The 17004-nt window shown below is 34.9% G+C and overlaps 3 protein-coding genes across 11 annotated transcripts in view; 1 reads left to right on the forward strand and 2 right to left on the reverse strand.

Moving 5' to 3' along the window:
- Positions 1 to 2966: 2966 nt before the first annotated feature.
- Positions 2967 to 6245, forward strand: rsl24d1 (ribosomal L24 domain containing 1). The gene is made up of 6 exons (XM_052598160.1): positions 2967 to 3134; positions 3636 to 3749; positions 3831 to 3903; positions 4556 to 4619; positions 5590 to 5675; positions 5762 to 6245. The coding sequence occupies exons 1-6, from the start codon at positions 3054 to 3056 to the stop codon at positions 5827 to 5829; spliced, it is 486 nt and encodes a 161-aa protein (XP_052454120.1). The 5' UTR covers positions 2967 to 3053; the 3' UTR covers positions 5830 to 6245.
- Positions 6246 to 6591: 346 nt separating this feature from the next.
- plex9.1 (PML-like exon 9.1) lies at positions 6592 to 9525 on the reverse strand. Its single transcript, XM_052598159.1, has 3 exons — positions 9313 to 9525; positions 9021 to 9107; positions 6592 to 7952 (listed from the first exon to the last, which is right to left on the reverse strand). The coding sequence occupies exons 1-3, from the start codon at positions 9437 to 9439 to the stop codon at positions 7432 to 7434; spliced, it is 735 nt and encodes a 244-aa protein (XP_052454119.1). The 5' UTR covers positions 9440 to 9525; the 3' UTR covers positions 6592 to 7431.
- A 911-nt stretch (positions 9526 to 10436) lies between these two features.
- myo9ab (myosin IXAb) overlaps positions 10437 to 17004 on the reverse strand; it is a 91413-nt gene continuing 84845 nt past the window's right edge. For 4 of the 9 annotated variants that reach the window (XM_052597396.1, XM_052597394.1, XM_052597399.1 and 1 more), the window contains 5 exons: positions 16472 to 16595; positions 15238 to 15291; positions 13839 to 14020; positions 13583 to 13722; positions 10437 to 13456 (listed from right to left, as the gene is read on the reverse strand). In XM_052597396.1, coding sequence (XP_052453356.1) covers positions 13038 to 13456; positions 13583 to 13722; positions 13839 to 14020; positions 15238 to 15291; positions 16472 to 16595 — 919 coding nt within the window. In that variant the 3' untranslated portion in view covers positions 10437 to 13037. Of the gene's footprint in view, positions 13457 to 13582; positions 13723 to 13838; positions 14021 to 14984; positions 15003 to 15237; positions 15292 to 16471; positions 16596 to 17004 lie in introns of all 9 variants that reach the window. The other 5 variants (XM_052597401.1, XM_052597398.1, XM_052597397.1 and 2 more) reach the window with 4 other exon arrangements.

The raw sequence follows: 17004 nt of genomic DNA on the forward strand, positions 1-17004 counted from the left end.
GTGATCTCAGACTTTAAGACCTCACAGTATATATTTATTTTCCACTTAAAGACACAAAAATAAGATGAAATGAACAGTTGAGGTGCCTCAGGTTATGAAAGCTGCTTTAAAAACGATAGTTTAGGTACGGATCAGACGAGTGAATCTCAGACCTCATTTAAACGTTTTTGATTCGGTTCTTCATTCTTGTGTTGAACTACCTCCGTTTGCTGCTTTGTGTTGTGTAGCTGGGTTTTATGTATGCCAAACGAGATCAAGTTGGTGATCCATTGTTTTAAATGTATTATTGGTTGAGTTATTTGTGATGTTGCGCGCAGTTTGTGTTTTGATTCTTACGTGGTGGATTCAGTTCTGATTCATTTTGGTTGCTCTTATAATTTGACTCTTGCTTCTTAAAGGAAAAGTTCACTCAAAAATGAACATTTGCTGAAGATGTGCTCACCCTCAGTCCATCTGAGATCAGGATGAGTTTGTTTCTTCATCAGATTTGGAGAAATGTAGCATTACATCACTTGCTCACCAATGGAAGTGAATGGGTGCCGTCAGAATGAGAGTCCAAACAGCTGATATAAACATCACAATAATCCACAGCAATCCAGTCCATCAGTTAACATCTGGAGAAGACAAAAGATTAAACAAATCAGGCATTATTATTATTATTTTTTTAATTGTGATTATTGTGATTTTTATTTTTTAATGAGCTGTTTGGACTCTCATTCTGACGGCACCCATTCACTTCCATTGGTGACACACTGATGCAATGCTACATTTCTCCAAATCTGTTCCAAAGAACAACCAAACTCAACAACATCTTGGATTTTTTGCATGGTTTCTACAAACTGAAGGATGCTTTCTGTGTTTTTGTTTTTGCAAGGAAGCTGAATAAGTGAAAAATAACCAAAAAAACAAAATTCTAATAGCTTTATAAGATGTCGACGGCCTTATGATGGGAGGATCGTTTGCAATATATTAGATGTCTGATCCAAAGAATAAAATGAGAAGTTATACAACGATGCCAAAATACTGTAACCTCCAAAGATAGATGCTATATATTTCTGTATATCTGAAAGTGCCCAAAGAAACGCATTTCTTCACATTCATTGGAGTAGCCAAGCTTTCGTTCGTTCTAGTTAAAGTGCTAAGATTTTGGGTTTTCCTTTGCTACTTTTTCCATTTTAGATGGTAGTGGCACAGGTTTGGTGACGGACGCTAGAATCCAAAGAGATGTTTGCTTCTTTCACTGGGTTTGAGACGAAAGATTGGGACAAGGACGGATGTGAGAGTGACTGACTGTGTGATTCTGAGTGTTTGTATGAAGTGTGACTGAACTGTGATGTGTGTTTTATCACATGATTGATTTGTGAAAATATAATCAGAGTTTCGAAACAACCCTTTCGATTGAAGCGGCACGAAATCATCATTTCAGAACACAAAATAGAAACCAAAGATTGATTCGGTCGCCCCTGTGTAGATTTGACATTTTGTCATTTCTTTTGCTTTTTGTAAAGTTGCATGTGTTTTGACTGCGTCACGCATCTGTAAACCTTCAGAAAACCTGATACAAGTCTTCTTTTGAACATGCCAATGTGAATTTACTGCTGAATGTTGAAACTTATCACAAAGACTTTGAATTAGGGGTGTGAAATTCTTAATTATTATACTTTGTATTTTTCTTTTGTGCTTTAATTATTCTTATGAACTTGTCATATGTGTGTATGTGTTTATGCTAAATCCAAACACATTTCTCTGTGAATGTGCCAAAGAAATATCAAGTTTTATATTTCAGAGGGTCTGAATTTTGATGAACTTTAATGGAAATGTAGTTTGTTTATTATAATTTGCATTAATATCTAAGCCCCTCATGTTGAGCATGTTTGTACCAGTTTGATTCCATTACGTGCCAAAAAAGCGGTCCGAACAATGCACAATATAATAAAATATTTCTCAAACAATATTTTTCTTTGGTTCGTGAATGTCTTTCACAGAACTCACACAGATCTTAATCAGTTAGTTTTAGTGAAACACTAGAAACAGTTTCGGGGAAATGCTCTTAATTGGATTCAGCCTTACCTTTATAACAGAAGTTTATCAGTTAATATTGGAGAATCCACAACAGGTGCTTCTTTTCTTACTTGTGGCGTCCCACAAGGCTCTATCCTTGCTCCGATTTTGTTTCCACTGTATATGCTTCCTCTGGGGTCAGTTTTTAAGAAACACAATGTCTCATTTCATTGTTATGCAGGCGATAAGCAGATTTATCTGCCCCTGGAATCTGATAAGAGGGGCATGGATACTCTTGTTGGCTTGTCTTGCTGATGTGAAGGATGTCTATAAATTTTTCTTAATCTCAATGAAAACAAAATCGAGATAATTGGTTTTGAATCCTCAGAAGCCTTCAGCTCCTCTTGTTTAGATTTAGCTGTGCTGTCTCCACTTGTCAAACCAGTAGTGAAGAATTTGGTTTTTTTTTTTTTATTGCTCTCAAATTTGACACAAAGATTAGTTCAATGGTAAAAAAATGTTTTTTTTTTTTTTTTCATCTCAGAGCCCTAGCCAAGGTAAAACCACTTCTTTCTTTTAAGGATTTTGGAAAAAGTGATTCATGCCTTCATCTCAACAAGACTAGACAACTGAAACTCTCTTTATATGGGCATTAATCAGTCCTCTCTGGCCACAGGTGTTCAGAAATGAGAACATATAACTAAATATGTTATGTTACTTTAATTTAATTATAATGTATATATTATGTATATATATATATATATATATATATATATATATATATATATATATATATATATATATATATATATATATATATATATATGATATGTAAAAATTTATAGCCTGAATGCATTTTTTCAAATCAAATTTTACCGTTTGATTCGGTGTGAGTGTACTGTAATGACTCTCCGCGCCTCTCGGTGGCGGGAAAGTCTGTTGTCTGCGTGATGACGTCATGCGGCGGAAGCGGAAACGCTCTTTCTCTTTTCCGACTGTGTTCGCAACACAGCGGCACATGTGCGCTTGTGAAATCATCGTAATCGATTAAGATGCGCATCGAGAAGTGTTATTTCTGCTCGGCTCCGGTTTATCCGGGACACGGAATGATGTTTGTACGCAACGACTGTAAGGTAAAGATGCAGATAGTTAGCGCTGTCAGTCTGCGTGTTTATCCCCGTGTAAACTGCTATTAGCATTAGCATGTTATCTAGTAATAATGAGTGAAATTGAACTGTTTTGATTGAATCCGATATTAGTGTGTGTCCTTTTTACTCAGAATAGTCACATTACCATAATAAATGTCGACAGAAACATGTTTATCCCATGACATAATGCGACTTTAGCGTGTTTCTGTTAACGTGTTAAGAAGCGATTTAATAGCAAAGGACGTATAAAAACATGCTATTACTGTATGTGTGTGTATATATATATATATATATATATATATATATATATATATATATATATATATATATATATATATATAATATCAACATACCATGACAAAAAAAAAAAAACGTTAGTAGTATTAAGGAAGGTACCGTAGTTTTGTCATAATCTCAGTTTGTGTTGGCGCATATCAGTGTGAATCCTGACAGAGGTGTGTGTGTTTGTTTCTGTGTGTTTTGAAGGTTTTCAGGTTTTGTCGGTCCAAATGCCACAAAAACTTCAAGAAGAAGCGAAACCCAAGAAAGACCAGATGGACCAAAGCGTTCAGGAAGTCAGCGGGCAAAGAGCTGACAGTGGTGAGAGACACAAACACACACACACACATACACTGATTCAGCTGTTCATTCGTCAAATTAAACACTGCTTGTGTTTGTCAGGATAACTCACTGGAGTTTGAGAAGCGCAGAAATATTCCTCTCAAATACAACAGAGAGCTCTGGAGCAAGACCAGTGAGTACACACACACACACATCCACACACACACTCCCACACACACTCACTCTCAAAGACACACACACACACTTACTCACTCCCACACACACACTTACTCACTCCCACACACACACTTACTCACTCCCACACACACACTTACTCACTCCCACACACACACTTACTCACTCCCACACACACACTTACTCACTCCCACACACACACACACACACACTTACTCACTCCCACACACACACACACACACACACACTTACTCACTCCCACACACACACACACTTACTCACTCCCACACACACACACACTTACTCACTCCCACACACACACACTTACTCACTCCCACACACACACTTACTCACTCCCACACACACACACTTACTCACTCCCACACACACACACTTACTCACTCCCACACACACACTTACTCACTCCCACACACACACTTACTCACTCCCACACACACACACTTACTCACTCCCACACACACACACTTACTCACTCCCACACACACACACTTACTCACTCCCACACACACACACACACACTTACTCACTCTCTCACTCACACATACACTCACACACACACACACTTATTCTCAAAGACACACACTCTCACACACACTCATTAATGTGGATCACTCTGTGTGTGTGAACAGTGGAGGCCATGAAGAAGGTTGAAGCCATCAAGAACAAACGGCAGGCTCGCTTCATCATGAACAGGTGACTAGCTTCAGTCTAGTTCTTCTGGAACTGAGACTCGTTTCTCCTCATTACTGAACGGATCCATACATGTGATCGCTCCATGACTGTTATAGGTCTTATTAATAGTCTGAGTTAGTTTCTTTTTTTTTTTCAGTTTTCATTTAAATTCTAGTTAAAGGTTTTGGAATTCTCTTGCATTAAGTAACTTTTTTTAATTAAGAGTTTGAACCTTTGTAAATCTGTCATTTTTATTTATTTGTATATTTTATATTCGTTTTCATTTTACGTTTTTTAGTAGTTTTGGTCATTTAATTTTTTTTATTTTTATATATATATATACACACACATGCATATATAATTTGGTTTTAGTATATTTTAGTACATCCACTTAAAGTAAATGTAAATGAGAGCTGTTGTCTTGGCAACTAGTTTAATTAAAACAACTTTGATTATTTGAAAATTAAAACAAATTTAATTTTGAAATTAAATATTTTTTTTATATTTTAAGTTTTAAACAAAAATGTTTCATGCTAAATATAAGTTGTTGTTTTTTTTTTTTCAAATTTTCTATTCGTACTTTGACGTAAGAATTTTACATTTATCTTTGTCCATATCATTTTTATTACGGTTTTCATTTTTATTTTTGGTTCAGTTTAGTACATGAAACTGAATGAATATGATAAATGTTGCCTTGGTAACTACCTGACATAGATTTGAAATAGATTTTATTTCATTAAAGTTTAAGAAAGAAAAAAAAAATTTTATGCAGAGTTTTTATTTTTGTATTTTCCGTTTTCATTTTAATAAGTTAAGGTTTTTGCATTTTCTTATGTCTGTAGTTTTTATTTCAGTTTATTTTGCCACATCAAATAAAACAAACATATATTAGGGTTTTTAGAATTTATATATTTTGTTTTCATTTTAATTGTGTTTTAGTTTTTTAGTTGCAGTGCTCCTCATTAACATGAACATTTCCATACGTCCTCAGGTTGAAGACCGGCAAAAAGCTGGAAGATGCAGCAAACATCAGTGAGGTGAAGAAGAACATTCACCTGATCAGAGCTCCACACGCAGGTGAACCTCGCTGCTCAGACGCTACCTCACCCAAACCTGTCCCATGATTCCCTGTTCTCACCTCTGCCCTCTCTCTCTCTCTTCAGGTCAAGCCAAACAGCTGGAGGACAAGATGGTCCAGAAGCTGGCAGAAGACGTGGAGATGGACGAGTGAAGCCAAGAAAACGCTTCTCATTGGGACTTTAACAATCCTTCTTCTTTTGTGAGCATGTGGTCAGTCTTGATTTGCATAAACGTGAATATTGATCAGAACCAGTGTCGACCGGACGGAGTCAAAGTTTCCCCAGGATTAATACTCTTTAAAATCACCTTCCCCGTGCTCTAGCGGCTGAATAGCATTCTGGGCATATTAAGTGTTCACGTGAACTTTATAGACTTAAGCAAAAAATAATTTGAATAAAAAAAACTTCTAGTACATCTGTGTTCATTTTGAAAATGTGATATTTTTCGTGTTTCTAAAGGCCTAGGTGCCAACAGTATGCAGATATGTGAAAAATATCCATAATTTTGGCTTAAAACGTGTTTTAAGTCTAATTGTCAAATAAAAACTATCAAAAAATTAAAATATAATGCTTGTGTGTTTATATTTTATTTAATGCATAGTGTATTTAAACAGTTTTTTATTTGTAAATTACATTTTAAATGTAGAATTTTGGTTAAGAATTGTTTAAAATATTTGTAACTGTAGAATTACATGCTTTATTTAAAAAAAAAAAAAAAAAAAAAATCAGTTTTAGTTACCAAATTTTTGTTGTTGTAATTTAGCATTTTGTTGACGATACATTTTATCTTAAGTAGGGTACATATATTTTACTTTAAATATATAAAAAAAATAGTGTTTATATTTGATGCAGTTTAAGTAACAGTCCAAAACAAATGCAACTGTAACTCACAAAATAAATACAACAGACAGGCGTTAAAAACATGGTTAATATTTAATGGTTCCAGTTAATGAGTGCATAATGTCAGTATGTAACTGTGGAAATGAAATGAGCTTCATATATTGATTCTGCCACCTGAGAGGGAAGCAAAACCGGCTCTGACAACCAAAACCTGATTTTAGAGTAAAACGAAACATGACACTTCTTAAAAAATATTACAATTGCTTCTTTTTACAAAATAATATTGTGCCATAATTTACAGATGGCTTTTTCAGTGAACTCAGAAAATAATGTAAACATTGCACACACAAAAAACCCCACACATCGCACCGCTGCATATTCAATACTTTTCTGAGATCTTCATTAAAAAAATTAAATAAATGAAATTGATATTAACCGTTATGGATAGCTGCGTGCATCAGCCCAAAAGAAGAAAAATTAATGTTTTCATTGTAAAATGATTGCATCCAATAAGGCACTATATATATATATATATATATATATATATATATAGTCAAACCAAAAACGATTCAGACAATTTCTCAAATTATTTTCTACAGTTTGTAAAATGCTAATAAAATATGAGAACTGAAAGTAATGCTTAATTTTCTTCAGTCTGTGGTGTAAAAATCTTAAAGAAAAACACTCGGGTCAAAGTGTCTGAGTTTATAGAATTAAATATTTATAGACTTTATAGTTTATGTATGCAATTATAGCAAAATGGTGTCCTGCACCCACTATAACTAAAGTAATAATATCCAAACGTATATCTGGTGTCTGAATGGTTTTTGTTCTGACTGTACGTGTAAACTCTTTCTGAGAGCTTGATTCGAGTGCAGCTTGATAACCGTTGAACACACACACACACACACACATCACAGGCCGGTCTTGTGCTTCCTCACGAGCTCCGGGCTGGGTCTCCAGACTCTGTAGAGCTCCTGCAGCGTCCGCACGTCTTCAGCCGCGTCGTGAGCCCCGTAAGACTCCTGCAGAAAGTGCTGGACCAGGAACTGCTGCGTGTATCTGGGCAGCTGGAACATCTCTCTGCTGAGCGTCAGTGTGTCCACGCATCCGGACACCACGCTCTGGAAGTCCTCCAGCAGGTCAAACTGGGCCAGGACGCGGGTCACGATGGGCCAGTCGAAGCGCCTGCTGTTGTGTCCCACCAGAAAGGGCTTGGGGAAGGTCTTGAGGAAGCAGATGAAGTCGCTCAGAGCCCGTCTGTGAGGGACGGTGGGCACGGGACGGCGTCTGAGGAGCAGACGGGAGCCCTCTACAGTCAGCCCTGTGACTCGGGACGCCCCGTCTGTGATGGAGCAGCGCGGCTGCAGATACACGTTAAACACCCGGTGCCCGCTGACGGCCGACAGCTGCACGATATCACACGCAGACGTGTCTGATGAGCAGAGACAAGAGCAGGTAAGTGTACATGAGCTTTATACTTACATTTGGGGTTTTTGGTGACCATATTTTAAAATATATAGACAATACATTACTGTACAATTAAATCCAATGTGTTAAAATTGTATATATATATATATATATATATATATATATATATATATATATATATATATATATATATATATAAAACAAGTAATTTCACATAACTTTTTAATATGCAAAATATATATTTTTTTAAATGCTGCATTACCTGTTGGGTAATGGATACTATTAGTAAAAATATATATATAAAAAATATTGTACAGTAAAATATTGTGTGTATATGTATATATATATATTGCAGCATTTAAAAATTTGTTGGATAATGGATACTATTAGTGTATGTGTATATATATATATATATATATATATATATATATATATATATATATATATATATATATATATATATATATATATATATAAATAATTTTTTTTTTTTTACTTATAGTATCCATTATACAATATATTTTAATGCAGCATTTTGTTAAAAAAATAACTATTAGTATGAAATTACATTAGGTTTTTAATTATATTAATTTTTTGTATTATATTATTTATTTTGGTGACTATATCATAGCCAGTTTTATATATTTTACTGCAGATTTTCGTGCATTATTTTACCTTTTTTTTTTTTTACTTTTTTTTTTTTTAACATCTTTCAGTTATAGTTAACATTTTTAATGTAGCATTTTGGTGACTTTTTAATATATAAAATATATTTTAGTGTAGAATTACATTGTATTTTCAAATTTAGTATTGACATTATAATATCTAAAATGTTTTCCTAACTCATTTGTCCAATAGAATATATATTTATAAAATTTGAATGAATTATATAAATTATAACGGAATTAATTAAGGAATTAATCAATTCATACATAATTAACAATAGATTTAAGACGGGCATGTTACATTATAGAGATGGATCTCTCTAGTTGTGTTCATTATAAAAAGCTCAATAGATCAAAATATCTGTTTAGTATATTTTAACAAGAGTTTAGAAAAGAGTTATCATTACCGAGTCCGGTGGTCTCCAGATCAAAGAACACGGGCGTCTCTTCGTCATCGTCGCGTATCATGACGTTAACGTCACCGGTAACGTTACCTGTTCAAAACACAAGCACAAGCTCACTAAACACCAGAGACTGTAGAAGTACCCTTGAAGAGACGTATCTAAACACTCTCCAGAGCTCACTCGATCCCAGCACACAGCTAGCACAGACCCGAGTGTGTGAAGCTTTAGCACGCGGAAGCTGTGAGCTCGAGGCAGTTCAGTTAGCGGCTAGTCAGCGAAACACGCGAGGACTCACCGCTCGAGATCCACCGGAAGAGCCACGGGAACATTCGCGCGATCGGCCTCATCAAACACATGATCAGCTCGATCAGGGAGCGCTTCAGGTGATTCCCGGCTGATTTCTCGCGTTCGGTTTCTCTCATGCTGCCGTCAGATCGGTTTCGTTTCTCCTCAGCTGAATGTCAATGATGAGTCAAATCACAGCCCACGCCCGTTACAAAACAGTCACCATGGCAACAAAACCCTGTCTAATGTTTATGTTATGACACAGTTCTCTGTTAACTCTTACAGTACCGTGACTTTGAACACTTGTAACGCATTTCTCATAATTTTGACTTGATTTATTCTCAATATATTTATACTTTGTTTCCAAAATATTTCCACTTTATTCTCAAAATATTTCGAATTTGTTTCCAAAATATTTCGAATTTATTCTCATTTAGATTTTAATTCCAAACTATTTATTCTATATTCTTGTTAATTTCGACTTTATTCTCAAAATATTACGACTTTGTTTCCAAAATATTTCGACTTTATTCTCATAATTCCTATTTTTTTTTTTTCAATGACTATTTTTACTTTTATGTAAAGCACTTTGAATTACCATTGTGTATAAAATGTGCTATATAAATAAACTTTATTCTACTAATATTAATTCTTCTCGAAATATTTTGACTTAATTTTCAAAACATTGTGACTTTATTTTCATAATATTTTGAATTTATTCTCTTAATTTCGACTTTATTCTCAAAACATTTTTACTGTGTGAAAAATATTTGGACATTATTCTTGTAATTTCAACTCGATTCTCAAAATATCATGACTTTATTCTCAAAACATTGCAACCTTATTATAATAATTTTGACTGTCAAAATATTTTGACTATTCTCATAATTTCAACTTTATTAAAATATTTCCATTTTCATATTTTGGACTTAAAAATAAGTTGACATTATTCTTGTAATTTCAAGTTTATATTTTTACATTATTCTCTAAATATTTTTATTTTATTCTCAGATTGATTAGAATTTATTCTAAATTCTTAATTCTAGATTTAACTTAATTCTCTGTTTTTATAGAAAGCTTAGGTTTCCACCCTCCCTTTCTCTCTCTCAGGAGACTAAGGAAAACAACAGTAGCTTTATTTTCTTATTTTTTAATAAGACAATGGTTATGTTGTTTTTTTTACATCCTTACATTTACACATTAAAGAAATATTACACAAATTGCACTGTTTACAACTGCGCTCACAAGAGCACAAACACAAACTCCAAAAGCACAAATCTGTTTGTAGAGACGGTCAGTCCATCAAAACACACAGAGCAGGATCATTCAACACAAAATAATCATCATATGCAAGATATTACATTACTCAAAATGCTGAAAAACATACTCTACACAAGTGCATGCGCACACGCTTTAATCGACGCAGAATTATGTGTCTTTGCATTTTGAAGAGCACACCAAAAGTTAATCACCATAACAGTCAGTTTTGCTTTTTCTTCTTTTTCAGTTCAACTCACAGTGGAGTGACAGTTTAAATAGAATTAAGGTTCGTTAGCTAACCTGCCATCATGTTTATTGCTAACTACCTAAATCTGGTTTAACAAGTAAACAATTGACAGCAACTCATCCGATTGAAGCCCATTTCCACCCTGTCTTAATTATCACATAGTTAGAATAATTATGATTTTAAAAGTCAAAATGAACATCAAGTCGAAATTATGACATAAAAAGGCATAGTTATAAAATAATGTTAAATTATTATCTTAAGTTAAAATTGTCATACTAAGTCAATTATGAGATTAAAAACGTATATTTGTTTCTTTCTCAATTGTGACTTATTATAATTCCAATTTAGTATGTCAGCTTTTAAAGTCAGTTTCGACATATTATAAACTTCAACTTTTATCTCATAATTATTAATTTTAAAGTCGATTTAACATTTTTAAGTCATAATTTTGACTTGGTACGTCTTAATTTAGTCAGAATTTCGTCTTTCATGGTTATGAATTAGCACAGTATAAAATAATTTCAACTTTATTTTGAATTTCAACTTTTAAAGTCATGATTACAACTTAATATTCTTACTAAGTACAAGTCAATTTCAACTTTTTAATTTGACTCACTAAAGCATGTTATTATTTTATTTTCTTTATTTGGCCTCCATAACTTAATGAGTTTTGGAGACACAGTAAAAACGTCCAGTGACTTTTCCTCATGCACGGCGCAGTTTTACAGACGAAATCCAGTCGTTTCAATAGAAGCAATGGATAACAGACCTTTTCCACACAATATTCTTCATACATCTTAATGCATGTTAAATACGTTAGGGACTGCATTCATTTTTGCGTTTTTTTGCACAGAGTATGTTTCCGGCCTTAAACGTGGTCTTAAATACAGTAGCTGTAAAATAGAAACTCTGATAATAGTGTGGCATGCTACAGTGATTACATTCACGTATGCAGGACGCAACAAACAACCGTTTCCTTCTTACCGCCTGTTTCTGAGCATTAGTGGACTTAAAGTTCAGTACCCAAGTACACTCACCAGTAACATAAAAACATAGCTTAATGTCTCTTGTGATATTGCACCATGGTGATGGTTTCTTGCAATAGGCTGATATGACATAAATATAGACGTAGATATCTGTAACAGCACATCGAAAAGAGTAAACAGCTTCTGGAGACACATTCCCTGCACATAAACGTACTATATAGTTAAGCTTCGAGCTTTTTGCCGTTACATGTCCTTGTTTTTTATTAACTTTACTGCTATAACTTTGCATGTTAATCTACTAATGAGAGTTTAAAGGGTTAAAATCATAATGAATCGGCTCTAAATTAAATCCAAGTTTTTAAACTTAAAGGATGTTATGGCAAACTAAATGTGCGACTCCAGATGGCACAAAGAAACACCAAAAATATTCATACACTTGAAATTCACAATAAAATATCAGCATGTGTAAAACACAATATACTTAGAAAAAAAAAAGCAATATTTTCAAGTCCTGATTTGGTTGCACATAACACTGATGTAAAAAAAAAAAAAAAAGGATGGCGAGTAAATTAAAGAAAAACACACATCTGATTTGACTTTTCATCCCTTATCATCCTTTTTCTTTTTCATCTGAATGGAAAACGTGTTCCTGAAACCAAAAAAAGCCAAAAACGTGAGTTAAAGCACATGCACGGGTCAGATTTCACCGATTTTGCATAGAAAACCAAGATTTGTTTGCATTATGCAAAAATGCGATTGAAATTAGACCCAAATCGTGTGCGTTTTTGTCAGACCCATAAGAAACAACACACACACACACACACACGCTCTAGTTTTCGATCTGCAACACAAAGAGAAATTATTTTCACATGGTTCAACCAGCAGCACAGGGATCTCAGCTATTTACACGATTCGTTCCACCCTTGTCAATAATATAATATTATTTTACATATTTAGCACGTTATCAAAGGTTTTAATGGTAGAGTGAAAACGATACGGCATGCAGTCAGTGGAAGTGGCTTGACTTCGCATTGGCTCAGTTCTGTAAACATGAAAATGGACATTAAAAATCCCTCGTTCCCTGCTCAGCTCTTCTTGTTGTGAAAGCAGACCGGTCCAGCAGGTCCGCTTCAGTCAGTAGCTCATCATCTTTAACACCTTTGGAGGCTGGTTTCCAAGCGTTTTCTCGTTCAGGACATCCGTTGGTGTTTCTGCTTTACCAGCTCTGGCTAATGTTGGACGTCACACCATAAATTCGTTACTCCCATACAGCACCAAAGGCTGAGAAGAGCCGAAGTCACGCTCTCGTCTCCGGCCGCTGCTGGCTTCTCCCGGCTCACGGGGCTTCGGAGGACAGCTTCGGTTCCCTCTGGGCCGCGGAGGGGTTTTCTCGGAGCTGGAGGCACATCGAGGGGTCAGGGAAGCCCGTTCGGAGCCCTCCTGGTCGGGGAGGATGTGCAGGTCCCCTGGAGAGGTGGAGGAAAACAGCGGCCCGGAAGAGGACGAGCGGAAGCGATAGTGAGGTGTGGACGCCACGGAGGACAGCGAGGCTACGGCAGAGTCCACCGAGTCCAGGGATTCAGGCTGACGGCGTAAACCACGTCTGCTTTTGGACTCGGACTTCCTCCAGCGTGTCGCTGACGACGCACCGGGGCTCTTTTCTGGAAAAAGAAGACGTTTGTGCAGTAAGGGACAAGAATAGGGCATTCCCAAAATATGTGTGATTTTCCTTTCTGGGTGAACTATCCCTTTAAAACGACTTCTTGCAAACAAACTAGCGTGGTTACCCCACTGATCGGACACGGCACCTTCCGACTCCATCAGGTTTTCCGAGCTGTCTGCCGTTCCGATCGATGCTTCCGACTCCAGCATCTCGTCATCGGACGCTCTGGGATCCAGAGCCAGCATCTCAAAGGTCAGTTCCTCCCTAAACCCAAGCCATAACAAAAGACATTAAGACCATAAACGTGATGTCATAACGTGTGACTTCTGACTGCTCCAGGGACACAGATGATACTCAAGACACTGAAAGCGTTCACTAACTTCTCTTTCTGCAGGTTTTCTATCTGCTGGGTCAAAACGTTCTCCTCCTGCTGCATCGCTGCTTGCTGCTGCTCACTCAGCCCAGGCTCCGCCCCCTCCTCGTCTGGCTCCTCCCTCTCGGCCCGAGGGCTCAGCGGAGGCGAGGGCGTGTGGAGGCCGCTTTTGCGTAAACGTGTCTTACCCTGGAGAACATAAACGAGTCTTTAATGAGTAAACCTGGAGTCATGCTGGACCTGGATTAAATTACTGCAACACATACAAGTAGGGAATATGTTTTTTTTTTTTTTATCCGTTTATGCTGATCAAGGCTGCATTTAGTTGAGTCAGTAAAAACATTAACGTATTACAACAATATTGAAGAGAGAGACCTTTACAAAACCGCAAAAAATAAAAACCATAATTATATCAATCTTTTTTGACTGTAAGTGTATAAAAAAAACAGGATATATATATATATATATATATAATTTATAATTATAGCCTAAATTCAGATATCAAATGTAATTGTTTACAAAAAATCAAAAACAATTAGAAAAAATTAGCTTAATTAAGCTACGAATATAACATTAAATAAACGGAAAAAAAAATGTTTTTATTATAAATACTAATATAAAAATAATACAAAAAACAAATAATAAAAATCTGTTTATATTAAAGATATATTTATAACCTAAATTAAATGATCACAAATGTATTGTTAAAATAAAAACATTAACGTTACAGGCAATAAGTTAAGCTAAGATTAAATAAACCAAAATAAGTGAAAAAATATAATGAAATCTAAATTTTCAGATGTTAAAAATGTTGGTTTATCATTCATAAAAACTAAAGCTTTTTTATTAAAGTGAAAGGCATTGTTGGTAAAGTTTAATAAAAAAAATATAAATGTTGCGCTTGTTTAAATATAATTCATATTCGACTGCCAGATTAAATTTGTCTACTCTAATAGACCGTAAAAGATTATAAAATTATAAATAAATATATATGTGTGTGTGTGTGTAAATAAAAGGTCAGATTTATATAAAACACACATAACGGTTTCTGGCTTGTGTGTGCATGTGTATGAATAAAACACAAAGTCTAGCACGACTGCAGCTTAACAGGTGAAAGACAGACACACACACACACACACACACTGAGCTTTACCTTCTTCACTGCGTTTGGCTGTGTGTAATAACGCAGCGAGAGGCGAATGCAGGAGAAATAAAAGAAGAGGAAGTGTTAGTGACAGCAGCACGCTGCATGCGCGGTTAACAAGACAAACATCAGGCCGCTCCTCACAACCAATCACACGACAGCATGTGTGTGTTAGCTGAACGTCCTCAACAGCGCAAATAAACACGGATGGCCAACGACGCTGCACTGACACTGGGACGGACACGCACTCGAGGATACATACCGCAGGGACACTTCTTGACATGCCAATAAACCTAACCGCAATTAGTACTGGTTTCTGGAAGAGGAGGATGGGAGAAGAGGACAGGGAAGGAGTGAAGGGGAGAAAACAGGATTAGAGGAACGTCTGGCCGGAAACAGAACGGGACGTGAAGATGTGTCACACTTTCCATGAATGAGGGACACAATAAGACTTGGAAAAAGACAAAGGTCATATTTATGAAAGCTATTTTTTTTTTTGAATATAAAATTTGAACATTTTTGCAACCAAGCATCCCAGAATATAACATGACTGAATACGGCTTAAAACACTGATTCGTCTGATTTGATCTGAGTAATTAACATTAAATATAAAAATAAAGAGAAAATAATTATATATATATTTTATTATTATTATTATTATTTTTAATTACAGATGAAACCTAAATTAAGATATTAAAAAGGATATTGATTTAGAAATAATATAGATTTTTATAAACATTAATACGATAACGAAATAATAAGATTAATTATAAAATGTAAAACAAATATACATATAATTTATATTAAAAAAGATTTCTTTATAGCCTAACTTAAGCTGTCAAATGTGAATGTTTAAAAAACAAATAAACATTACAAATTAATTAATATTTAACAAATAAACAAAAAATAAAATAAAAAATGTGATCGCATAATTAGCCTAAAGATATTAATGTAACATTAAATTAACAAAAATAAACCCACAGTAGTTACATTTATAATATATGTACATTTCATTATAATTTATGTAAATATTAATATGTATAAATATAAGCTATTAAATGTGGATGTTAAAAAAATAAAAAATTCAGTTATCATTAAATAAACTAAATAAACAAAAATAAATAGAGTGTTTATATATATTTATAGACTAAATTAAGCTGTCAAATGTGAATGGTTAAAATAAACATATCAACATTACAGATCAGTGTAACATTAAATAAGAAAATAAATACATAATAATAATAATAATAAATCAAACCATCAAATGTGAATGGTTGACAAAATCATCAAGTTGGCTCCTCTTTTTACTAAAATACTCCACAGCTGTCAGTAGAAGGGGAACAGGGGATTTGTGCCTCTATGTTTCTCGGGACACTTTAGTTCGCAGCTCATTGATGGAAAGTGGGGCTTGATAAAGGGGGCGGGGTTTAACTGGGAGGACCATGAGGTCAAAGGTCAAGGGTCAGTCTGGGCTCTGAGAGGGTCGTATCACTCACCATGGATCTCCGGATGTGTGTCAGGCGACTCTTGGCTTTGTTCTCAGCAAACTCCAGTGTGTTGATGTCCTTCAGACGGGCTTTATATTTCCTCATCTGCTCACAGATGATCAGCTCCACACACCTGAGGAGAGAGAGTTAAAACACACCGATTCACACCTGTATCGAACATGCTGAATAAACATAAGGGTTACTAGTATATATGTTGCATGCGGTTTTACAGAAATATGTTAAATAGAACACAATATATAATGGAAGCTTATTTCAGCCAAGGAAAAGAAATATAAGGTTTTTTTATAATTTTAATAATTTTTCTCATAATTTCTCACCTCTTATATCTGGCATTTGGAAGATTTAAAGCAACAATTCTGATTTTACATTTTGGAATTCTGAGTTTTTTCTGCAGAATTCTGATTTTTTTCTGCAGAATTCTGATTTTTTTCTGCAGAATTCTGAGTTTTTCTCGCATATTTTTAATGCCATACAACATGCCTTTCTTGACCTTCAACTGCTTTTAAATGCTAATAAGACTA

The sequence above is a fragment of the Carassius gibelio genome, chromosome B25 (assembly GCF_023724105.1).
Source record: "Carassius gibelio isolate Cgi1373 ecotype wild population from Czech Republic chromosome B25, carGib1.2-hapl.c, whole genome shotgun sequence".
In the NCBI taxonomy this organism is placed as follows: Eukaryota; Metazoa; Chordata; class Actinopteri; order Cypriniformes; family Cyprinidae; genus Carassius; species Carassius gibelio.